At 37.7% G+C, this 26934-nt stretch overlaps 1 protein-coding gene across 1 annotated transcript in view; it reads right to left on the bottom strand.

The window, feature by feature from the left end:
- MPS1 (multipolar spindle 1) overlaps positions 1-26934 on the bottom strand; it is a 48009-nt gene extending 21075 nt beyond the window's left edge. The window contains exons 1-2 of the mRNA XM_090007349.1: positions 26861-26934; positions 26718-26775 (exon numbers count right to left, since the gene is read on the bottom strand). Coding sequence (XP_089863475.1) covers positions 26718-26775; positions 26861-26920 — 118 coding nt within the window. The 5' untranslated portion in view covers positions 26921-26934. The remainder of the gene's footprint in view (positions 1-26717; positions 26776-26860) is intronic.

Below are 26934 nucleotides of genomic sequence, written 5' to 3'. Positions count from 1 at the left end.
GAGGTAGTCTATGTTGAGAGTATGCAAATTATGTTCTCCCTCCAAGTCAAAATCTTTTGGATTTACATCCCAATTCTTGAATGGTCCACAACTGCATCAAAAAATGACTATATTAGTATCTAACTTAAAACTTTGAAAATAAATATTTAAATACAAACTTTGAATACAAAGAAAAAAAAGTACATATACTCTTTTTTGGTGCGGCGAGAAATTAATCGTAGATTTGAGTGAACATAAACCAAATCCTCTGCTCTTTTACTAGTGAGTTTGTTTCTTTTAATGTTGTGAATTTAAGCATATGTACTCCAATTTCTTTCACAACAAGATGATGTAGCAGGTTGGGATAACAACTTCATTGCAAGACGTTGCAGATTTGGCTCTGATCCATATGTTGCCCACCAATTAAGGGGATTTTTCTCGTCCCTTGCCACAAGTGCTGCTAAAGAATCAAATCTCCTAGTAGAAAACTTGCCAAACTCACTATTTACAACCTTAAACATGTAAGGATCATTAAAAAGTCTTTCCAAACATATCATTGTATTTCTTGATATCTCAGGATCTTCATTTGGAGAAACACGACCAACAACTGCTGTCAACCATTTTTTTACATAGTATTTTGGATTGAGAGAGTGTGTCATGCAATGCAAAGGTGTATTGCTTTTATCTCATCTTCTCACTAAAACTGAATGTACATGATTGTAAAATTCAGAATCATCAAGTGCAATATCTTTCTTCTCATGTTTAAAAATGATACTTTGAACTTTTTCAATTATATTGTCCCACATTTCATAAATTCTATGAAGCATGGGTATATCTCTGTCAACTTCTCTCAACATTTCCCAAATAGGCTATGTAAATTCAACAAAATATGTAATTTTATCCCACCAAAAATCATCACAGATGCATTTTTTGATAGCTTGAGCCTTGACATCATCTTCAGTACGATAAAAATCTCAATCTTGATCAGCCACCATCATCATCAATGCATTCTTGAGTTGTTTAATTCTTTTCATCATAACAATGAGAGAAGCAAAACGAGTTTCAGCAACTTTCAGTAACTTGAGATCATAATGCCTATTAAATATAGAAAGAGCATGATGATGGTTTACAACAAAATTTCTAATATTTCGAACATCATGCTCTATTTCCTCAATCCATAAACACATTTCATGTGCATGTGTATCATCTTTTGATGGATTGCATATACTCTTAAGTGCCAAATTTAAACTGTGTGCTGCACAAGGAGTCCAAAAAATATGTGAATATGTATCTTCACTTGCCAAATTCATCCATGCACGACTGCAAACTGGAGCATTGTCAGTAATGATTTACACCACACTTTCTTCACCCACTTCTTTTATCACTTCGACAAATAATCTCTTCAAATATTCAGCATCTTTATACTCTCCAGATGCATCAACAGTCTTCAAAAAAATTGACCCATTAAGTGAGTAAGCAATGAAGTTTATCAGTGGTCGCCTTTGTATATCAGTTCACCCATCAGAAACAATCGACATTCTATGTTGTTTCCATGCAAATTTTTTGGTCTCTAACAAGTCTTCAATTCTATTTTTTTCCTCTGCAAGAATATCTGTTCTTAGTTTTTATGAACTAGGAGGCACATAACCACTCAAATTACAATTAGCCAAAGATGTAATCATATCTTTCCAGTATGGACTTCTAGCTACATTAAAAGGAATTGAGCTTGAGTAAAAGAATTAACCAATCTTTTTATCAATTTCTACTCTTGCCATGTTTTTTAATGGCACTTGTATTGTTTTATTGCTTTCCATCTTTCTTTTCTTTAAAAGCACTTCTTGTATATCACTAGCAATAGGAAAAGACAAATTAATCGAATCGCTTCTCATCTATGCAATTTTCTTCTTTCCAGCTTCCTCTTGTTCTTTTTTTAATTGCTTTAACATGTCTTTGTCAACCCCAGAACATGCCCTAATTACTTGACCACGAATATGCAAAAGATGTGCTTTCACACGCGTATAAGAACCTGTGAAAACAGTCTTATATAGATTACAATGAAACTGCACATTCCCACCACCACCACCACTACTAGCCTTTACCCCTTTTGTCACAAGCCTCCAAAGTGGTTGAGAAACTTCTAATTCAGGGTTAGAACTTGAACCAAATGTATTGACACTACCGCTAGAACTCATCATTATATCTGAAAAGAAAATAAGTAAATAAAATAAAGTTCATAAACACTTCAAAATAATAGTAATATGAGCTCCAGGTTCGTTCCCCCTGTGCAAATCAGGTTCAAACCAGGCCCTCCTCTGCAAACCAGGCTCGAGATAGGGGGCCTACCCCCTATTTGATGCAAAAAGGAGGGGCAGGGCAAGCCCCTGCTGAACCTTATCAGTGGCAGGGGCTTCGCCCTTGCCAAAAAGCCAAAGGCAGCAGGGGGGGCCCTCCTCGTTTCCCTTCTGTCCGGCGGGGCAAGGCTCGGCCTGTCAGCCGAGCCCCCTCCTTCCCCCACTCCTACTTCTTACCTCTGCGATGAAAGGGAAACGAGGAGGGGCTGAGCCCCTCCTCTGTGAACCGGAGGCACAGGGAGGGACCGACAGTGTTGTGAGAGGCGTACGCCTCAGTACCTGAAGCGTACGCCTCAGAGGCGAGGTGCACGCTCAAGGTACTGAGGCGCACCCTCAATACCTGAAGCGTAAGGTTAGTTCAGAGTGTGGTTTAATGAAGGTTTTTTTTGTAGTTGGGTCACCTGCCACGTTGTGCAATCAAAGGCTTATTTGATCATTATGCTCCTGAGAAATAGAAAAATGTCGTTGACATCCATCCCCTGCTTGTGAGTACAGGTGAGAGGGTGGTGCTGTGTTAAAAAGGAGAGGTTTGTGGTTTGAGAACCTGTCAACCGTCCATCTTAGAGTTGGTAAGATGGACGACTAGGGTGCACTGGCTCATACATTGTGGGGGTGCTGGGGGTCGGCTATCCTAGAGCTTGGAGGGAGGTGGGTTCTTGGTGGGCTCTGATGGTTCGAGCCTAGTTTTTGCTCAGCTCAGCCTGTTTGCTTGTAAATTTAGCCTAATCTGTCGATTCTGACGCCACCTCCTTGTCCGGCCACAATCAGTTAATGGCGGATGCAGAGATCGGTGATGAATCTAATGATGGCAAGATTCGATATGGACTCGAGTTCGGTCTTGATGCAAACGGATCCGGTTAGATAAACGGTTCGACTTCATAAGCTCAAAATTTAAAACATTACTTTAATATTTAATATAATTTTAATGCTTTTTAATAGTGGTTTACTAAAAATGTAAGTTTATCTATCAAATATCAAAAATAAGTTTTATTAATTAAAAATGAAAAATCAGTGTCCTCTTACGGCTTACCTTGCCTTTCTTTAAACATCTTTATTTTATTTTCTTATGATTTTGTACTAAAATAACTAAAAGCAAATTAGTGATTCTTATTTAAAATTTTCATTATTTTATTAATATTATATATTTTATTATTTTGATCATGAAGCTTACGCTTCAACGCCTCGCTTCATAATATGCTCAACGCCTCGCTTCGCCTCATTGCATTTAACAACCTTGGGGACCGAGCCCCTCTTCTGCGAGCAGAGGGTGCAGGGAGGGGGGTCGAGCCCCTCTTCTACGAGCAGAGGGTGCAAGGAGGGATGCTGCGAGCAAAGGGTGCAGGAGGGTCAGCATACCTATTGAGTGTTGACGAAGGGAGAGACGGTGGCTGGCACCTGTGCGTATCGGCGTCGGAGTCTGGATCGCCGGCGTGGGTGTAAGAGAAAGCTGCAAGGGCTGAGGGGGAGAGGCAAAATCGAGAGGGTAAGCCCCTCCCCTTGTCGATAAACCCCTTTTAGGGTTCGGCTGCAGATGAAATTTGGATCTGGGTCGGGTCCGGACCCGACCCGGATCCAAAACGTATTTTAAAAATCAAATGGGCATTTTTGGACTCGGTCAAAGTTGATCGAGTCCAAAATGTGGACGGACTCGGCCTCGACTCGTTGACCGAGTCTGACTCGACGTTGACCGAGTCTGGGCTGAGTCTGAAGCCGCACCCGAGTCTGCACCCATGTCGGGGCGTGTCGACTCGGGTGCGGTACCTCCTTAGCCGAGTCCGTGTGACTTAGATACTCAATTAAAATGCATGAAATATCTTTTAAATAGTTGTTTTGATGAAATCATATGGTCAATCTTATTTATCTTTTATTTGATTAAGATACAAAGATATTTTTTACTTGGAGTTCTTTTGGCTTGTTCTACAGGTTCGCTAAGAAGAGACGAAAGAAGTATCTATGATACATCGTGGAAGAAGCTTGAGGATGATCATTAAAGACAGTTAAAGGCTGACATTTGCAAAGTTCTTTCATGTACTCTAAAGATGATGGCTTCCATTGAAGATTCTTTGAAGACCTGGAACCCTCCTTTTTGTATCTTCAAACTTTTCGTTGTCCCCACGTAAAGTTTGAGGGGGGGTGTTAAAATATATATGTTCTCACATATATATATATATATACTTATAAGTATATATATGTGAAATACCCGATAGGGGTATTTTTGCCATGTTATACAGTTGTTTTTAGAAACAACTATTTTATGTAAAAAATTATTTTTTGTTTTTTATTTTTTTCTTTTATTTTGAATAAGGGATCCACGCATAAGGGGCCCCACATATTGTCGTTGGGGCCCCAACGGTCACAAATGTGATCGTTGGGGCTCCCAACGTCGCTATGGGGAGCTCCTAATGGCTCCCCTTTTTTCAGCCCTCTTTCTTGTATAAATAGGGGTCTCTACCCCATGTATTTCTATGGCCTTTTAGGCCCTCATTCAATGAAGTATGTGCAACTTATGCCTCTTCGTAGGCTTCTTGTGGTGTCCCTTAGTGGACCATTTTGTTATTCCCCATTATGGGGTTGTGTTTGTCCAATATTGGACCTTACGAATGCATTATGCATTATTGTAATTCATTTTCGCATACTTTCTAACAGTAATATCTCGTATTTTAGTACTTAGTCATTTTATAATCTTGACGAAAATTTGGCTAAGTCTGGAAGAAAAATCCTTTAAGGCTCAATTTGTTAGACTAAAATCTTTGGGTCTGGACTTGACCCAGGTCCCAACGACAAGGTCATAACGAGCCAATCGAAGTGAGATAAAGAGTTTTCATTTCGACCTTTAAATTTAAGCGAAATTTAAGTTATTTTTGGGCGAAATTCAGAGTTTGGTACTCGTGTAATATATCGTTGGATGTGTCTCAGAATTTTGAGCGCGATGATATTTTACTTTTCTGAATTCGAGTCCCGGTTGACCCAAAAATCGTGTTTTTTTTTTAAATTTAACGTATTATCTGTTAGAAAGTGACTTTGAATACTTTAGGTTTGATAATGAACCCATACACATGCACATTAAGTGCGAATATACCCACTCAAGGGAACAACACAAGCACATCATGTGCTAATACATAAACCCATAAAAGGGGTAAATATGACATAAAGTCATAAGTTGAATATTATTGAAGAAATAAGAAGAAGAGGGTAAAAAACCCTATACAATGGAGCATAAGTTCCTCCAAGGAGTAAGGAAATACAAGGGGGAGACCTCTATTTATAACACAAGAGAGGAGCCACAAAGGGGGCTCCCAAAGGAGTCGTTGGGAGCCTCCCTAGGTGGCGCAAACCCAAAAAAAGGAGAAAAATAAAAAAAAGAAAATATAAAATTAAATTACAAACATATTCCAAATGGAATATGCGTAAAACTGTGAAATGTCTAAACTACCCCTATGCCTATAAATAGAGAAATATATATTTTATATATATAATTAGGATAATACATATGCATATATACAGTATATGAATATGTATTATCCTTTATATATATAAAATATATATAATATTACAAAGGTTAAATGATACATTTTAACACCCCCCTCAAACTTTGCGTGGGGGAACGAAAAGATTGAAGAAAGCAAGAGGAAGAATCTCAAGGCTTCAAGAGCCTTCAGTCTGAATGCCATTGAAAATGCAAATGTCTTCCTCCAACGTCTTTAACGATGAGCACCTTCCATGATCTATCCAAGGTACTTCCTTTTTCACTTATCTTCAAGATCCTGTGAAACAACAACAAAGAACAAGTAAAAAATATCTTTGCACTTTACTCAAATTGAACATTCCTAACAAGGTGCAAAATTATATTTATGCAAGATCACATGATAAAATAATTACTTTAGCATAAGGAAAATTTAGAAAAATCAAGATTTCAAAATTATATATCATGTTAAATGGTGAGCGGAAGCAAATTATGCGGAAATGAATTGCAAGAATGCATAATGCATTCATAAGGTCCAACATTGGACAAACATAACCCCATAATAGGGAATAACACAATGGTCCTCTAAGGGACACCACAGTAAGCCTACGAAGATGCATAAGTTACATATGTTTTATTGAATGAGATCCTAAAAGACCATAAAGAGCATATGCATATATTATCATGAAATGAATTAATACTTAAAGGAATCATTAATGAACATGCTTCAAACATGTAATGAAGTGCCAAACAAGAGAAACGAAGTCTCCAAGCATACTTTAGACAAAATAAACACAAGAGTTCACAAGGTTTTAAATCCATTTACGAGGCAAAACGAAGAGTGTTATTTGAGTAGAGAATCTTACCCATTTAGGAAAGTCTCACTCAATTGACAAAAACACATTTTGCATACAAAAGTGGCCAAAGAACCATAAGCACTTAATATATAGATTAAATGCCAAAAAATCAACTTGATTTTAAAATATGCATATCAAAAATATGATTCACTTGAATATCTTAAAACAAAGTCATGAATGAAATTTTGCAAATTTCAACAATAGTTCATCCATTACAAACCACTACCTCATTAGTCCTCCAAAACTCATAAATCAAGTGTATAAGCTACTAGATCAAGAATATAAATATAATGCCATTAAAGGCCAAAGACACACACAAAGGTGTGCAAAAGAACCTCTTGTCTACATATAATAATACTTGAAATGAGTGCATCTACGACAAGAACAAGAGAATACACGCCAACATGGACCAAAAACATCTCTTGTCTACGTAAAAATACACTCAAAACCAAGTATGTTCAGCTACTAGAACAAGAGTAACAAGCCAACCATGGGCTAAAACACAATACATCTCTTGTCTACATAAGATGGCACTTGAAATGAGTGAAATAAGCCAACCATGGGCATACATCTCAGCGACTAGAACAAGGACACAAACGTCAACATGGACTAAAATCACACACCATGGTGTGAATCAACGTGCCTTGTCTACATAAAATAACACTCAAGACAAGTGTGTTCAGCTACTAGACCAAGAGAGCAAAAGCCAACAAAGGGCTACCAACACACGAAGGTGTAATAAAATTCTTGTCTACATATGATGACACTTAGATAAGGGGCATAAAAGGAGAAGACTTTTGAGGCAATAAAACTTGTAATGACAAATATATAAATAAAACCTTGAAACAATATTCTTCAAAAAAAGAATACCCATAACAAAATCATTTTGAAATAAAATGTGTGAATATACACACACCAAGAACACTTGTGCACAAAAGCACAAAACATAAATGTGCAAATGCACTCATATGATTCATAAACAATAAAAGGTTGGGTAATAACCCCAAAACCTTGATTTTAATATACCTTAAAACATTTAAGGTTTTAAACATCATATATCCATCACATTTATATATAAATAAGAGCATCCATAAGATCAATGGCCAACATTAAACTAGTAGCACACTCATATACCAAATCATTCTAGAGTCCCAAGGTGCCCATAACTCACCTCAACCACCATCTATAATATGGTAAGTGGACAAACTAAAATGACATAACAATGAGTGACACACTCATAATTAGAGATCATATACCAAATCATTCTAGAGTCCTAAGGTGCTCATAACTCACCTCAATCACCATCTATAATATAGCAAGTGGACAATCTAGAATGATATAACACGAGGTGCCCATAACTCACCTCAACAAACATCTCTAATAAAACAATAATAAGGCCAAACAAGTGATGCATTAAATAACATGTGATGGGCAAATATAAATGCCACAAAAAGGCAATAAACACTTTAGGAATCATTTTTCAAAGAAAAGAGGACCGATTAAAAATTGAATCAAAGGTCCAATATAATCAATCACAATAATATGCTTTACAACAAAAATTTTGCATAAATCTGAATTATGCTTAATCTTCAAAAGAAGTCATTTATACAAAAAAGACTTATTATGCAACTAACACAATTTATGAAATATTAAGCAACATCATGCGTAAAAACTGATTTGGAAAAAGTCAAAAACAAGCCTCAACTATGATAGATATAAAGTGCAATCAATTGCACACCAAATGATAATAGATACACTTTTATGCAATGCAAGATTTTTAAATGACAATAATCTTGAATGAGCAAATAACAAACTTAGGCCAATATAGGCATTCATAAAGATGGTGAAGTTTGAAAATCTTATGAAATCCACTATTGTAACTTAAAAAATGATGCTCACAACCAATCTTCTCACAACAACCATGAAATCTTCATAAAAGAGTATATACTCACAAGAAGATTATAAGGACCGAAAGGCTCCTTAAAGAGAGCTCAAAAAACACACAAAATTCCCAAAGAAGGGGAAAACTCCACTAAAGTGGGAGAAATCCCAACAAAGAAGAATAATAGATTTATTAAAAAACCTTATGATAAAGTAAGATTGTACTATGGCATAAATCTATAAAATTAAACATTTATCGAGGAAAAATTCAAAACTCTTAAGTTTTATCAAAAAACATGACTTAATAGATTATTACCAACTCCTAATGCAATAAGTACGCAACAAACATTAGTGAAGACCATAAATTTTATAATGAGACAAGCTCTTTAAATCAAATTGAAAAATCTTTTAAGAGTATAAAGATGCAAAGAAAATCGCCATATTCCATTAAGACTATTTTAAAACTTAATTCAACCGGAAAAAAAAAACCTTCTTAATTAAATGTTGCTCATATAAAAAGGACACATTAGGAAAGTGAATCAAAACTTATTAAGAAATTTTTCATATATGTCAAGCATTTTTCAAAAAAAACTACACCTCACAAACATTTTAATCTTAACATACCTTTCTTTAAAGACTTACCATTCATATAAAAGGTATTCTTATAAACAAAGTTAGGTTTAAAATATAAATTCAAAGCTCCAATGGTCATAAATTTTTACCGACTCATTAAATCAAGTTTTGAGCAATCATATATCTAATTTTTCGCCAAACAAGTTATCATTTAAAAATTTTCAAAGAAAAACATACGAAAAAAGTATGTATACGAAAAAGATTCAATAGAGTATCAAGTAACTCAAATTTTTATAAAAAGACATAATGACAAAGAGTACACATAAAAAAACATATTAAATTCTTCATACAATACTTAAAAAATAGAATGCATACCGAATAACTTTAAGAAAGAAAAGAGAGAGAAATGAATACTTCACCATTTTTCTTTAAAAATTTCTTGAATACTACGTTTCCCGATGCACCAAAGAGCAACTCGATCTCAACCGAGCTCTGATACCATGTTAAAAAGTGACTTTGAATACTTTAGGTTTGATAATGAACCCATACACATGCACATTAAGTGCGAATACACCCACTCAAGGGAACAACACAAGCACATCATGTGCTAATACATAAACCCATAAAAGGGGTAAATATGACATAAAGTCATAAGTTGAATATTATTGAAGAAATAAGAAGAAGAGGGTAAAAAACCCTATACAATGGAGCATAAGTTCCTCCAAGGAGTAAGGAAATACAAGGGGGAGACCTCTATTTATAACACAAGAGAGGAGCCACAAAGGGGGCTCCCAAAGGAGTCGTTGGGAGCCTCCCTAGGTGGCGCAAACCCAAAAAAAGGAGAAAAATAAAAAAAGAAAATATAAAATTAAATTACAAACATATTCCAAATGGAATATGCGTAAAACTGTGAAATGTCTAAACTACCCCTATGCCTATAAATAGAGAAATATATATTTTATATATATAATTAGGATAATACATATGCATATATATAGTATATGAATATGTATTATCCTTTATATATATAAAATATATATAATATTACAAAGGTTAAATGATACATTTTAGAAATGGATCCGGAGTTGGATCGGATTGGATCCAAGGTCTAGGATCCGAATTTTTATGGATTTGGGTTCTATTTAGGTCCTACTTAAATCTAGATTGGATCTAGGTCTTGATCCATTTTTTGTTCTGAGTATGCGTTTGGATCTTGGATCCGGATCCAAATCCAAGCCCAACATTTTTCTAGCTTTAAATTGTATATAAAGCTTTATTTTAGGCGTAAATAAGGCTAAGAAGCGTTTAGGGTTAATTTGGTTATTTTTGGAAGTTTTTAGATATTTTTAATTAATTAATATTTAATAATTAATTAATTAAATAATATTAATTCCGAATTTTGGATTAGGGCTGAGTGGGACTCCTTAAGAGAGCCCTTGTACTTACTTAAAACGAGTTTTAAAGCTTTAAAAAGGTTAGGAAAACTATCAAATGTGGAAAGGTCAACATTTGGTAGAGTTTAAAAAAATTAAGAAACCAAAGAGAGAGGAGTTCCACTTTTTGGGAACTCTTAGAGAAAGAGTTGGAGAAAAGGGGGGGGTGGGGGTCACCCCCTCTCCCACTCTTTATTTACAGAAAAAAAAAGAGAAAAAGAAAGAGGAAGAAGAGGAGAGGGAAAAAGAGAGAGAGAAAGGGAAGGAGAGGAGAAAGAAAAAAGAAGGGATACCTTCTTCTCCAACGGTCTAGCCACCTTTTTCCATCATTGATTTTCTCTAATTTTCAATTTCTATCAAAGGTACGGGTTCTTCTTTTAACATAAGTGAGAAATCGAATACTGATTTCATTCTCATGCTACACCATGATAAAAAAATCATGGTGAAAGAGTAGATCTATATGATCACTCTATGATATACGAAATAGGATCTATGGATCCCTTTCCATGCATGTGTTTTTGACTCTTTTCCTTCTTCAAAAACAAAAATTCTGTGCATATTTATTTCTGTGTTAAAACAGAATTTTTAAGTAATGCATATGCATCCGTTTAATGCTTAGTTGTTGTGGAAATCGATTTCTATGGGTGAATCATGTCATGGACTGAACAAATGCATGAAACTATGTGTTGAAATCGTGGTGTATGCATGTTTTTTTAGAAAACGTGTAAGTAAAAGCATGCTGGTACAAATCTGATGTTGTCTAAAATTTGCTTTACATGCCTATGATTTTGTATAGTGCTTGCATAGTTTTCCTTTAAAAAAAAACAAGATACATTGTTGTTTAGGGTTAATGCTGGGCCAGCCGACCTATAGTCGGCTGAGCCCTTGAAACAGTCAGCCCAGCCGACTGGGTCAGCTGGGCTGAGTGATTGGCCCAACAGACTGGGTCGGCTGCAGGCCAGACCCAGCCGATTGGGTCGGTTGGGTCACGGTAACACAAAAAAAAAATGTGTGTTTGGGGCATAGGTCGGCTGGCAGCTAGCTGAGTATCACTCAGCTGACTGCCAGACTCTGGCAGGTGATGCACAGGCTCAGCCTGCGCTCTGTTGTGCCTTGCCAGGCCTAGCCGAATCAGTCAGCTGGATTGGATCAGAGCCCAGCCAGTCGGCTGGGTGCTGGCAGTGCCTTACAAAAAAAAAAGAGTTTTCCTTTTTCTGTAGGCTGGCTGTCAGACCAGCAGAACCCAGTGCGGCTGGCCTGACAGGCCAAGCTATGTGGGTCATGTCCTTAGAAAAAAAAAAGGAGAGAGGTAAGCAAATATATATATATATATATATATTATTTTTGGACTGTCAGCATGCCCTAACAGTATATACACACAAGCCCGAATTGGGTCTGTGCATGGGCTGTCAGACCCAGCCGACAGGGCTGACTCAGCCAGCCTGGTTTGGCAGAGAGTGAATTTTCAGATTTTTGTATTATGTGATGTCTTGGTATGTTTCCAGATCATTGCCATTATGAAGGTGTCAGCTATGTGCATGATAGAATTGAATGTTTTCACATGCCTGTGATTAACAAATGATGTGTGATCAATGTCCTAATGCAGTGCTAACTACATAGGTATCTTGTGAATATGTACAAATCTGAAATGTAGTTGCACAATTAGTCACCTGTGTGAAGAGATTCATGAATGAAAGTTTTGCATGTGATGTATGTGAATGAAAAACATGTATTCTGAAATGAAATGGGGATCTTCGAAACACGAGCTTAGATTCACAAGGGCAAGTGTCAAGAATGACACTAAAGCATAACCCTTAAAAAAGGTATAACTGGAAACAAAATAAAAATAAAAATGTATTCTTTATTGGTATGAAAAACCAATTGCTTAAGAAGCATTGAAATAAAATACAAGAGGGGTTGCACCCCTTTATATACACAGCTGAAAGAGGACTCAATAGAGCTGTTGGACACATACCAACAGCTCTATTTAGAGTTGTTGGAATGTGTCAGTCCAACAACTCTATTAAAAGTTGTTGGATTGTGTCAGTCCAACAACTCTATTGCTAGTCAAGTCTGGACAGGACTTGACTAGCAACCGTCATTCTAGTTCAAACTGAACTAGATGACATAAAGACAAAAAATAAAAATAAAGGAAAAAAATTACAGAAAAGAAAGAAATGAAAATTGTATTTATATATATATAATAATAATATAATATTATATATATATGTATAGTCTTACATTTTAATACTCTTCCTCAAACTTACGGTACAATGAGCGAAAATTTGTCTAAGAGAAAATGAAATCGGGGAGCAGCGAGAGGCTTTGTAAAAAAGTCTGCTAACTGATATTCTGAAGTGACATATGGCAGATCAATTATCCCGTGTAGATATTCCTCTCTGACGTAGTGACAATCCATTTCAATGTGTTTGGTGCGTTCGTGGAATGTTCTGTTACTGGCAATGTAGATCGCACTTTTGTTGTTACATCATATTTGTGAAGCATTTGTTGCTTCAGCTCCCATGTCAGCAAGCAGTCGTCAAAGCCAAACTACTTTCATGGTCGTAGTTGGCATGGCCCTGTATTCAGCTTCGGTGGATGAGAGAGATACCTTCTGCTGCTTTTTACACCTCCATGAGATCAATGATTCCCCTAAAAAGATACAAAAGCCAGTGGTTGAGTGTCTGTTATTGGGATCACCTCCCCAATCAGCATCAGTATATGCAATTAAATCAAGAGAAGAGGAGGAAGATAAGAAAAGTCCTCGTGAAAGAGAGGACTTGATGTATCTGATAATACGCATGACTGCTCCCATATGAACAGAAGTAGGAGCATGTTGAAATTGACTTGTTGTGTGAACAACATGTGCTATATCTGGTCTGGTAATGGATAGATAAGAAAGTGTCCCGACAAGTTGTTTGTAAGGAGTAGGGTCTGCAAGAAGTTCTCCATCATCAATCTTCATTTTAACATTAACAACTTCTTGAGTGTCAACTTTCTTATCATCAGTAATACCAGACCTGGAAACAATATCAAAAACAAATTTAGTCTGAGATAATAAATATCCTATAGGAGAATAAGCAACTTCAATGCCTAAAAAATATCTCAACAAGCCCAAATCAGTCATTTCAAAATGAGATTTAAAAAGTGTTTTGATTGTTTCAACTCCTTGTTTATCGCTTCCGGTGATGATCATATCATCCACATAGAGAAGAAGCACAATGATCCCTGCATCAGAATTCTTAATAAACAAAGTAGTGTCAGTTAAACAGAATTGAAAAAACCAATATCAATCATAACACGATTAAACCTATCATACCAAGCTTTTGGTGCTTGTTTAAGTCCATAAAGAGCTTTTTCTAAGCGGACTTTACCCTTAGGAATACTTAGACCAGGAGGGGGTTCCATGTATACTTCTTCAACTAGCTTTCCATTTAAAAAAGCATTTTTGACATCCATTTTAAAAAAGAGACCATTTTTTGATAGAAGCAAAGGCAATTAAGGTTCGGACAATTGTCATACGAGCCACCGGAGCAAAGGTTTCTTCATAATCAATCCCATATTCTTGGGCATAACCTTTGGCTACTAAATAGGCTTTATATCTTTCAAAAGTACCATCACTCTTGGTTTTAATTTTATAAACCCATCGACATCCTATAGTTTTCTTCCCTGGAGGAAGATCTTGAATATTCCATGTAGAAGCCTTTTCAAGTGCATCTAATTCAGCTTTCATGGCTTCTATCCATTTGATATCATTTTTTGCTTGAAAATATGTGGATGGTTCTTCATATGAGTGAATTAATGCAATAATTGCCCTATATGTGGGTGAGAAAGACTCGTATGATACAAACTTTCCTGGAGGCCTCGAGACTCGGAATGATTGATTAGTTGGAATGTTAGAATATTTTTCAAGTGCACATGGAGGATTAGACTCTTGTCGCCTGGAATATTGAATACTAGTATCTCTATGAACTTCTTCATTTTCAACATTAAGATCAATAATTCTTTGATCATTATCAAAGTTACAGTCAAGGTCATATTCATCAGATGTTGATGTTAGATCTAGCAAAAAAGAGTACTCAATGACGTCTTTTAATTTTCTAAAACCAAAGAAGCTCTCCTTTTCAAAAAAGGAAACATTTCTAGACACATATAGTTTATTATTTTTGAAGTCAAAACAACTATAACCTTTCTGGTTTTCAGCATATCCTAAAAAAGCACAGGGAATCGCACGAGGGGAAAGTTTATCATTTTTGTCAGTAAATATGAAACATTTGCACCCAAATATTCTTAGTCTAGAGTAGTCTGGAGAAATGTTCATAAGTTTTTCAATGGGAGTGATATTTTGTAACGAATAAGATGGCATCCTATTAATGAGATAGGTGGCAGTTAAGGCAGCTTCTGCCCAAAAGTCTTTCGGGACTTGATTTGCTATTAATAAAGTCCTAGTGGTTTCTATAATATGACGATGTTTTCGTTCTGCCAATCCATTTTGTTGAGGTGTATAAGGACAAGATCTTTGATGTGTGATGTCATGCAATTTAAGATAATTTTGAAAATCTGTGGATAAAAACTCTCCCTCTGAATCTGTGCGAAAAATAGTAATATTATTTTGAAACTTGTTTTTAACGATATTATAAAAAGTTTGAAAGTATAAAAATACTTCAGACTTATGTTTGAGAAAGTACATCCACGTATGTCGGGAGAAATCATCGACAAAAATAACAAAGTAAACAAATCCTCCTTTAGAAATTACTGGTGCAGGACCCCAAACATCCGAGTGTATTAATTCAAGTGGTCTTGAAGAGAAAAAGGTTCTGTTCTGAAATGGTAATCTTTTCATTTTGTCGAGAATACAATCTTTACAATCAAATGATTCAGAGTTACAAAATTTCCCTAGATTTGGAAAATGTTGGATTTTGGCTATATGTGGGTGACCAAGTCTCTTATGCCACAGTTTCAACTCTATTTTTTGAACATTATAACAAAAAGCTTTCTTCGGCATTTCCAAAAAAAACCATGTAATAGAGTCCTCCTTCTGTAAAAACCAGTAAAAAAAATTAAAGAGATCGGACTCGGGTCGGGTCTAGACCCGACCCGGATCCAACCCGTGCCAGCCCCTCGAAAACCCCTTTTCAGAGGCGCTGGCAGCCCGGAGAGGGAGGGGTTTCTCCGGCGACACAGGGGGTCGGCCCTGTGTGCGCCCCCTTCCTATAAAAAGACGAGAGGGGAGGGCTTACGAAGCTCCCCCGACCCCCCGACTCTCTCTCTCGTTCTCTCGTTCTCTCGTCTCTCCCCTCCCCGACTCCATCTCTCTCTCGTTCCCTCACTCCCCTCTCCGGCGAGCTCCCTTCTCGGCAACCACCTCCCCGACGTCCTCCCTTCTCTCCGGCAGCCCCAGGTAGTCCCCTCCCTCTTTTCTTTCGTTGGTTCGTCGGAAGGCCGGCAGCCCCTGCCGAGCCTTCCTCTTCCTCCTCCTCCTCCTCTTTTTCGACAGGCAAGGGGCTCCGCCCCCTTGCCTTCCTCCTTTTTTCGACAGGCAAGGGGCTCTGCCCCCTTGCCTTCCTCTTTCTCGACAGGCAAGGGGGCTTCGCCCCCCTTGCCCTCATTTTCTTAGCAGGCAGGGGGCTCCGCCCCCTGCCCTTTCCACCATTCTGGCAGGGACCATGGCCCCTGCCCTTCCCTTTCATGTAGGGGCCGATGGCCCCTACCCTTCTCCTTAAGAGAGGAGGCAGGAGCCAAAGGCTCCTGCCTCACCACTCGAAAACCGAGCAGGGGCCAATGGCCCCTGCACCCATCTCTTTTAACGGCATGGGTCATTGGACCCTACCCCGTTCTCTTTCGCAACTGTAGGGACCGATGACCCCTGCAGTGGATTGCGGAGAAACTGAGCTTTCTCCCTATCTATATTCATTTTATACATGCTAAACTACGTACTTTTGCAGTGTTACGCAACGGAGCCCGTTCGCGCCCCGCGAACTAAACCGACGATCACCTACGCTCGTAGACGACTTCATTCTCGCAATACCCCAAGGTAGGAGAAGTTGCACAAGGACTTAAATAATTAAATCAAGCTTAAATAATTAAAGATCGAAAGGACTTAATGATATATTTATATACATATACGTATATAAGTACATTTTTAATTCAAGGACGCGGTTTTGCGATCCTTGTCCTTACTTTCGCATTTTCTATTTCTGTTGTCGTCGCGCTTTGTGCCCAGGCTTTTGTTTTAGCAATTACTACTTACTGTCTTTTAATTCAAGGACGCGGTTTCGCGATCCTTGTCATTTGCTTTCGCATTTCTTGTTTCAGTTTGCCGTCGCGCTTTGCGCCCAGGCTTTTACTTTCGTATTTACTGCTTACTGTCTTTTAATTCAAGGACGCGGGTTCGCGATCCTTGTCCCTTGCTTTTGCATTTTCTGTTTCCGGTTGTCGTCGCGCTTCGCGCCCAGGCTCTTGCTTTTCGCATTATTGTCTCTCGTTTTTGCCTTGCCATAGACTCAGCATATTCGGGAGGAATACCTATTCCTCTTTTTACCCGATATGTTTTGGGAAAACCCTTGATCTGGGGCAAGATCAAGTTGTTGGGTGATGGGTTCATTTGTGAAGCCCGTTTACCAAAACCAGTGTCGTGACTTACATAGCACCCAGACACTGTGTCATCGGATGTCAGATTCAAGAAAATCACATGCCATATGTTGGCAAGTTGTGTGTCGTTTTGAAAGATTTGAAATGTTAAAATAGCTTTTAAAAACATTATATCTCTGCGAAACACACTCCCGAGGCTCCTATTAAGGACGTATATCCCTTTCCTCGTAAGTGTACTCTTGAACATGCGAGGCATGTTAGTACTACGATGATTGGATGAGAGAGTCTTATGACCTCGATTAATGCTTAGTGCACGTTGTTGAAAACACATATAAAAATGGGATCGCTTTCATAGGCAAGATGCTCGTTTCGGTCTAATGGACCAGGGCATGAAGAATGAGGCAACGGCTAAGAAACCCCGTCACGCTCAATTCAACCTGGCTTCGTCAAGAGAGAGGACGGAGGGTACCAACTCCGATGGACAGACCATTTATGGCTTTTTAAAAAGGGCAAAAGACCCGTTTTTTCCCAGTCATCGGAGGTTAGGGGGAGGGATAGGGGCTACATAAGTTAGCCTAACACTTCTGCAGAAGTTGGATGCATCCCTATCAGGCCTTGCGGACTTACTCTCTCGACCATCAGTCGTCTCCATAGGAATAGGATTTAGTCAGACAACCGAGGTATATTAAAATACTTAACATAATGAACACTCGGCTTGGACTCGACTGTTTCGACTCACGTGCCATGTATGTACCCGCATGGCCGGTTATCAAGTAATAACTAAATTGAGCATGCTCACCCTTTTCAGTTTGTTGTACTTAGCTTATTCCTCCAGTCTATCTGCTTAGTTTGCTCGTTACTACCTGCTACATAAATTATCTATGCCTAATTTAGTTCTTTTTGTCTTTGTACTCTCCTACTAGTTTTTCGCAAAACTAACCCATTTCATGGGTACAGGTGACGATTAGGTGCATCAGGCGATGGCGCGATTGCGAGATGATTTAAGGATCCACTGTTTCTGCTCGTAGTTCTTCTCCTGGACATTTTGGTTTTTGATACGGTTTTCCCTTGAGGAAATCCAAATTTTGTACAAACTTGATACTCACTTTAATAGAAGAAATGGTTTTCTAAGTATTATTGCAGATCGTCCATGGTAAATCTTTGTTTTCTCGCTAACGTGCCCAAGGTTGTTAAACCTGTCCTTTTTCTTTTAAAAGAAATCGTTTCCGTTGATTTTTAGAAATAAACTCTATAAAGAAAAGGAATTTTCCAACTATTTCAAGGAGATTATAAGGTTCAAAATTTTGGGACGTTACACCTTCTATATGGCCTTCCACAATCAGCTTGCCTGACTGGCGATCATGTACCCAACAACCATGAGAAGAAAAAGAAATATTACACCCATAATCAAAAATTTGAGACACACATAAAAGATTTAAATTTAATTTGGGAACATGTCTAATTTCTGGAATAGAAAATTTCTTTGTTTTATAATTTTTTTCAAAATTTCCTATTCCTTCTATTTCAAGAGAAGTCCCATCAGCAGTAAATACCTTTGACACACTTGTTTTATTTTTAACACATTTGGATAGACTTTGATTATTTGGGGTCATATGAAAAGATGCACCAGAGTCAAGGAGCCAAGAAACTTTACCTAGATCAGAAAAAGATGAGGTTTCTGCGCCGGTTGAAGCTTCAGATGAGAAAGAGGCACCTTTGATGAGAGGTTGAAGAATCTCCATTAGTTGGGCTAGGGAAACTGGTGCATCCTGATCTTTAGGCTCCGATCCAGCAATTACAACTCTTTTTTTTCTCAGCTCCTTAAGTTTGGGACATTGTGGCCTGTAGTGTCCCGGTTCATGACACAGATGACAAATAACTTTTTTCTTATCATAGTCACCATTTTGTCGGTTAAAGTGAGGAGGCCTATATGATCGTACATGATTCTCTGGTCTAGCAAGGCTAAAACGGAATCATCTTCAATTTTTAAAGAACCTTTCCAGAGACGATTTTCTTCCATTGTTAACTCTTGAATAGTTTCAACAATAGAAGGAATTTTTCCCCGGTGAAGTAGGGCCGATTTAGTGGTTTCAAATTCTGGCCTTAATCCAGTGATAAACTGGTAAAAATGTTCAGCATCGAATTGTTTCTGACGAAGCTCGATGTCTTCGGCACAATGCCACTTTGGTTCTAAAAGGGAAAGTTCTTCCCAAAGTTCGGACAACCCATTGTAATATTCACAAATAGTTTTGTCTTCTTGTGTCATCATTCAAACTTTTTCTTGGAGGTTGCACATGTGTGCAATATCTTTAAGGGAATACATATTCTTAAGGTATTCCTATGCCTTATCGACATGATCAAATTTGGCAAGACTTGAACATTTTTTAATGTCAACGCTATTGATAAGCCATGACATTATCTTCGCATGAGATATTCTCCGGTCTTTCCATTTCTTCTCGTATGAGGCAATAGCCTTGATTTTCTCTTCTTCCGATAGAGGGACCTCTTTATCTCCCTCCTTTTTAATAAGAGATAGCTTAGGTTCCGAATCGGAACCATCCACAATCCCCCATAGGCCTTTTCCCCATATATGGTGCTTCATGATTGAAGCCCATGTTACATGATTCGTATCGCTTAGTTTCATAGGCATGATGGTGACTTTATCATTGTCATTCATCGATTACAAGGAGAGAAAGAATAGGGATAGAAGAGAAACAAGAAGGAAAATGAAAAAGAAAGAAGAAAAAAAACAATACAACAAGATGTGAAATCTTCCCCAATGAAATGATAAAACACTTCTCATCAAGTGGCGAACACTTTTGCAAATGGGCACGGAAACCAAGGCAGCTTTTCCTCAAGATTTAGTACTTCCGCGGCTCTAATACAATGAAATGAAATGGGGATCTTCGAAACACGAGCTTAGATTCACAAGGGCAAGTGTCAAGAATGACACTAAAGCATAACCCTTAAAAAGGGTATAACTGGAAACAAAATAAAAATAAAAATGTATTCTTTATTGATATGAAAAACCAATTGCTTAAGAAGCATTGGAATAAAATACAAGAGGGGTTGCACCCCTTTATATACACAGCTGAAAGAGGACTCAATAGAGTTGTTGGACACAGTCCAACAACTCTATTTAGAGCTGTTGGAATGTGTCAGTCCAACAGCTCTATTGCTAGTCAAGTCTGGACAGGACTTGACTAACAACCGTCATTCTAGTTCAAACTGAACTAGATGACATAAAGATAAAAAATAAAAATAAAGGAAAAAAATTACAGAAAAGAAAGAAATGAAAATTGTATTTATATATATATATAATATTATTATATATATATATATGTACAGTTTTACATTTTAACATATTCGCCATGAGTAAATGCATTAAATGAAAACATGTATTTCTCATATTTATGCATGGTGAATGAAAGCATACAATGGGTTGATCACAGAGTTACCGGAAGCGCCTAGCTAAAAGGGGAAGCGCGCTTCCCCGAAGCGCGCTTCGGAAGCGCGAAACGTCGCGCTTCCGAAGCGTGGGGGGAAGCGTCCCCCTTTTTTGGGAAGCGCGTTTCCCTTTAATGGGGGACGCGTTTCCCTTTAATGGGGGACGCGCTTCCCTTTAATGGGAAGCGCGCTTCCCATCACGCTTCCCCCACGCTTCCCCCTCGCTTCCCCTGTTTTTTTCAATTTTTTTGTATTTTTTATTTTTATTTTTTTCGCTTCCCCCTCGCTTCCGAGACGCTTCCTAGGTCGCTTCCGAGACGCTTCCTAGGTCGCTTCCGAGACACTTCCCGAATCGCTCCTAAGTGGTCCCACGCTTCCCCGCTTCCTAAAATTTTGAAAGTGCCTCGCTTCCCGCTCCCGCTTCCCGTATCGCTTCCCGCTCCCGCTTCCTCAACTGGCAACCATGGTTGATCATGCATTACATGAAAGTGTGCATGTGTCACTATTGTTGAGATTAAAGAGTTTTTAAGTTTAAGGTTTCTTAAAAGTAGGTTATTTGATATTTCTTGTTTAATGAGGGACTCGTATGTAATTTTTATATTTGGCCTCTCTCTATTTAACATAGAGATTAACTCTAATCAAAGTTAACGTGTTTTCTCATTTCACAACCGTCTCTCTCTCTCTCTCTCTCTCTCTCTCTCTCTCTCTCTCTCTCTCTCTCTCTCTCTCTCTCTCTCTCTACCTAGGTTCCTGTGCATCTCATTGAAACTTCTACATGGTATCAAAGCGGTAGATCTCGGGAGCGTGATCGATCGTGATCGATCTACACCAATAAAAAAAAAAGTTGGAACCAGGTGTGCACATTTATTTTTTTTTTCATAGATCTGATAATAGATCTGGTGTCTGACTAAGGTCATGACCCAGATCTGTCATCAGATCTAAGGGACACGGTGACTGCGTGTCTTCAGGATCGGGATATGGTAGAGTTGAATGGTGCGCAGAAGAAACAAAAGTTTGTTTTGTGGAAGTAAAGAAAACCTATTGATAAGCAGCAGTGTTGGATCTGGATGTGAAAGGTGTTCTCTTGCCGTAACTCCTGTGTTGTGGAATTTTTTTAAAGTTGTCATGATTTTTGTGTCTGGGAGCAGCTGCCGTGATTTCTGTGTTTGGGAGTAGCTGTCGTGATTTCTGTGTCTGGGAGCAGCGGCTGTAAATTTTTTTTATGCTCATATTATCTTTGGTTGTGAATCTGGATGTCGAGTTCGACATGGTTCTGTTCTTCTCAGATCTCATTTCCTGTGCTGGTTTTTTTTTTGTGGTCGTGAACCTGGATGCCGAGTTTAGACGTGGTTCAGTTTTTTTTCCAGATCTCATTGCCTGATCTGATCTGATATCTGTTTTGGGTTAAATAACCTTGTGTAGTTGTGAAGAAGTTGTCGTATGAGGGTGAAATACATTGTTTTTCTTTGCTGATGTGATTTTATCCCTGATGTGGGTTGAACAACTTTAGGTGGTCGTGGAAATTGACTGACACAAGATTATGAAATATGTTGCTCCTGTGTTAGTTGGCTTGTGGTTGATGAACATTAATTTTTTTTTAATCATAAGTGATTAAAAGAGTGAATCGGTTTCCTTTTGCAGCAGTTTTAGCATCAAATATCTCATTCCCTGTTAAGTATTATTCATTATGGGTGATGTTTTGAAATTTGATTCCAAAAATGAGAATATTGGGGAATATAAGGCATTTGCTTTAATAGGTCAGCGGAAGACCATATATTATTTATTAAGAAAACCAACTCAAGCATAGTTGTTATGGTGGTATATGTGGATGACATCATTCTTACAGGAGATGATGTGAAAGATATTGAAGCCACAAAGGCTCATCTTCAAAAACACTTTGTTACAAAAGACCTTGGCTCACTTAGATATTTTATGGGTATAGAAGTTGCCAGGAGTCGTGAAGGAATGGTTTTGTCCCAACGGAAGTATGTTCTTGACTTATTAAAGGAAACTGGAATGCTGGGAGCTAAACCAGCTAATATCCCCATGGACCATAAAGTTCAGTTGTTTGAAGAAGGGTCGAAACCCGTTGACAACAAAAGTTATCGCTCACTAGTAGGGAAGCTACTATATGTAACTGTGACCAGGTCGGATATTGCTTTAGCAGTAAGCAAAGTTAGCCAATTTATGAACAAACCAACTGAGGTACATTGGAATGCAGCTATAATGATTCTCAGGTATTTAAAATCCTCTCCTGGAAAAGGGTTATTATTCAAGAAATGTGGAACTCTGGATATAGTGGCTTACTCTGATGCTGACTATGCAGGATCTGTAGTGGATAGAAAATCTACTATAGGATTCTGTGTGTTTTGGGGAGATAACCTAATTTCATGGAGAAGTAAGAAGCAAAATGTGGTTGCTAGGTCTAGTGCAGAATCAGAATATAGGGTTATGGCCCAAACAACTGCTGAATTAATCTGGGTTCGTACGGTTCTGAATGATCTTCAGGTGAAGGTTTCCTCTCCTATGACCATGATGTGTGATAACAAGGCTGCCACATATATAGCGAACAATCTTGTCTTTCATGAGAGGATAAAGCATATTGAGGTTGATTGTCATTATGTAAGAGATATGGTTCAAGCTGGTCATATCACTACCAAATATCTAAAGTCTGAGGACCAAGTTGCAGATATGTTTACAAAGCCTCTTGCTAGACCAAATTTCTCAAAATGCTGTGACAAGCTGAGCATGATCGATATCTATGCTCCAGCTTGAGGGGGAGTGTTGAGATTAAAGAGTTTTTAAGTTTAAGGTTTATTAAAACTAGGTTATTTGATATTTCTTGTTTAATGAGGGACTCTTATGTAATTTTTATATTTGGCCTCTCTCTATTTAACATAGAGATTAGCCCTAATCAAAGTTAACGTGTTTTCTCATTTCACAGTTCTCTCTCTCTCTCTCTCTCTCTCTCTCTCTCTCTCTCTCTCTCTCTCTCTCTAGGTTCCTATGCATCTCATCGAAACTTCTACAACTATCATGTGAATTTAATATGAGAATACTTCTAAATATTATTGCCTCTCGCACATAGTTGAAACATGCAAATATGGACGTGTACTTAGAAAGCATGTGATTTGTTTTCGGATATGGCATGTTGTTATGGTTTTTACGTATGATGCATCGATGATCGAAATGAATCATCGTGGGCTTGGTAAGCCTGAGCTTTTGTTTGCTCTTTCTTTAATCATCTCAAATTTTGCATCACAAAAATCATATTTATTTTCATTGCATTATGTTCATATTGTTCTATATGTTTCCACGGGTGAGAGTCTCGTGATGACTCTCGCAGGGATAGATGTGAGTTGTTGCCTTGCTTTTGCATACTAAATTGTAAAACTTAATAATTGGCTTTTAATAAAAAGAAAATAAATAAGAACATTGTAATGTATGAACTGAGATCTTCCATCGAAAGAATGGGCATCTTAGAGGTTCGGTTTTGGAGGACCACGAGGACACAAAAACTATGTGTGCTTTACTTTGACCCCTGAGCCCGATATTGAGGTTCTTTCTCCTGACCACGATTTTAAGGAGAGTCCGCCATTTTACCTGGGTGTGGTATCTTCGACACAACTGTTGTTTCGCTATACCAAGAAAGTGGTACTTGTGGGCGTGGAGGGTCCCTGGTGTCCCGACATTAGATGTGAAGGTCTAATATTTCGAAGATGATTCGGTCGAGGGGTAAGTTTGAAACTCAGTAATAAAATACAACTTGTGTGTTAAGCTACCTTGAGAACCTAACTTGACCTTAGGAAATTGTACCCGTTTGGTGTATTCGCGGGCAACAGTAATTAAAAAGATGAACTTAAATTGTATGTATTTAATAGGGCATGCATATGAAAAGAAAAACTTTAATGAAAGATAACAAAGTGTTCATGCATTGCACATAAATCATGCATAATCATGTTATGCATTAGAACATGCATAATTTTTTCTGTTCTCTTAATTGTTACATGTTGGTGGATGCATGATGTTTAATTTCTAATGCATGTTAAATGTCTTGATTACTTAAATTGTAATTCTTGTTGTTGATTAATGTTCTTTCATACTTAATAAATGTTCCATGTTGCATGAATGCTTAATTGAATTATGTAATTATCATAATTGCATTCCTCTGAATTAATGCATAAAATCTTATCTGTATTCTTTAGCTCACTTGTTTTATTAGAAGTACCTCTGCTCAGGATTTCGGTTCTGACACCCTACTTCTATGTTTTTTCGCAGTCGTAGGTGATCGGTGAAGCGACTGACTTCTGAGGGAGTAACGGGTGTCACACACTTGCTAGACAGATCACAGATGGACAACATGACTCTTCTTTTATTTTCTTTTCGTTTCATTTAGTTGTTATTGCACTCTGAATTCTTTATTTATGCAATTGTCTCGAGACTTATTACTTATTATTCAATAAAGGTTTGGTTTGGTTTGGTTTGGATGATAATTGTAAGCTCTATTGTGGTTGATTGTTTTATCCAATTGGGAGTGGAACTATAAAGGCCCCGGGTTTCTGGGAAGATTTCTGCAATGGTTTAGAAAAAAAATCTGCATTTTCAAAGGGTATGAGTTGGGGTCGTTACAGCATTAGAACAAGCTTCCCTGCCTAGGTAAGTCTTGTTTGACTCTAAACCAGAGTTGTCAGTTGAGAAAGTGGGAGCGGGAAGTTATTCGGGAAGCGAGGCACTTCTAAAATTTAAGAAAGCGGGAAGCAACCAGGAATCGTCTCGGAAGTGAGAAGAAAAGCGAAGAGGAAACGAAGAAGGAAGCGACGTAGGATTCGAGTGGGAAGCGAATAGGAATCGAATTTTCCTGATATTGTGCAAAAAAAAATTGTTAAAGGTTTCAAGCCACTCCCAAAAAAAGAAAATTCACTTCTTGATATTGGAAAGCGAGCGGGAAGCAATGCGTTTCACACTTCCAAAACGCATTTCGAGGAAGTGCGCTTCCCCGGGTCCAATAGTGTTTCCGGTAACCCTGGTCTAAACTCTAAATATTCTCCTTTCTCTCCTCTATTCCTTCTTCTCTTCTCTTTTCCATCTTCCTCGTTTTTCTTTTCTTTTTGTCTTGCTTCTCCTTTTTCTTGAATTTTTCTCTTCCTCTCTCTCTTTTTCTTTCCATCTTCTGTTGCTGTTAACAGATCCAAATTTCTCTATGGATCTGGTACCTGTTAACAGATTTACCTATCTGTTTTAGACAGATCTGATCCTAAAAAAATATTGGGATCAGATCTGATCCGTGTTATTGATCCATGAAATGAAATATAGTTATCAAAGTCTTCCATGTGTTCAAACTTCAAAGTAATAGTTAAGTTTAAATGTTCCCTTTAACAAAATGAACAGTATAAACAATGCAAGCAGCCAGAAGAACAGGACACGCCAACATTTAGCACAAACCAAAAATGGGAAACACACCCACAGGATCAAGCTCATAAAGCGGTAATCTACCTTATTAATGCATAAAGATATAGACTACAGACTTTCATGATGGTCAAAACTCTGTAGACGAATGCAAATTTACTTCACATACAAACTTTGCTCATTAACAGTATATTGTACTGTTCATAGTTTCAAGAAAAAATCAATATGAAATACAATGCTGGAAACAATAGAGCATGTGTTCAAGGCAAACATCAAGTATATCTGCAATACCACTGTACTGAAATAAAGAATATACAACATGTTAACAATCCAATCAGGTGCAAAAATCTATATTTGAGATTTATATGATATCTCTGAACATAAGCATCTACAAGGATGGTTTTGACAAAAAAATTGTTTGATAGAATCAACTTTAAAATTGGGCAACACCTCGTCAGCAAAATTCAACAATCAATAAGTATAGTTGTGCCTACATAAGAATTATTAAATGCAGAAAACATCAATTGAAAAGGCTGAGCAAGAAAGGGTATTCATAATTTTGTATTATCAATGCATAAAACTTGAAATCTTTTTATTGTAGTACTTCTGAAGTAGGAAAAATTATGTAGTTTTATCATGACATAAAGTTTTATGTTCAAAAGTATTTGTTTCCAGGGAATGAAAACAGAATATCAAGATAAAACAAACTCTGGATCCATCTACATGAGGCTGTTACCCAGAATAAATTCCAAAGCCTGGTGTGTCAGAGTAGCAAATGGAGGTCCACTTTTAACCTGACCAAGAAAAGGCAGACACCTGAAACTGTTAGTCCTTGGATGAAATGTGTAAATAAAAGCTGGAAAGCATCCATGCCCTTACAATAGATTGATTCTTTACAAGCTCCACCAGAAAATCTGCTGATGTGCAGAGCTTCTCCATCTCATCTCCTCCAT

The sequence above is a fragment of the Nuphar pumila genome, chromosome 5 (genome assembly GCF_984573655.1).
Source record: "Nuphar pumila chromosome 5, dmNupPumi1.hap1.1, whole genome shotgun sequence".
NCBI lineage: Eukaryota > Viridiplantae > Streptophyta > Magnoliopsida > Nymphaeales > Nymphaeaceae > Nuphar > Nuphar pumila.
The sequence above is the reverse complement of the archived record's forward strand: the minus strand, read 5'-3'. Positions and strand labels throughout refer to the sequence as shown.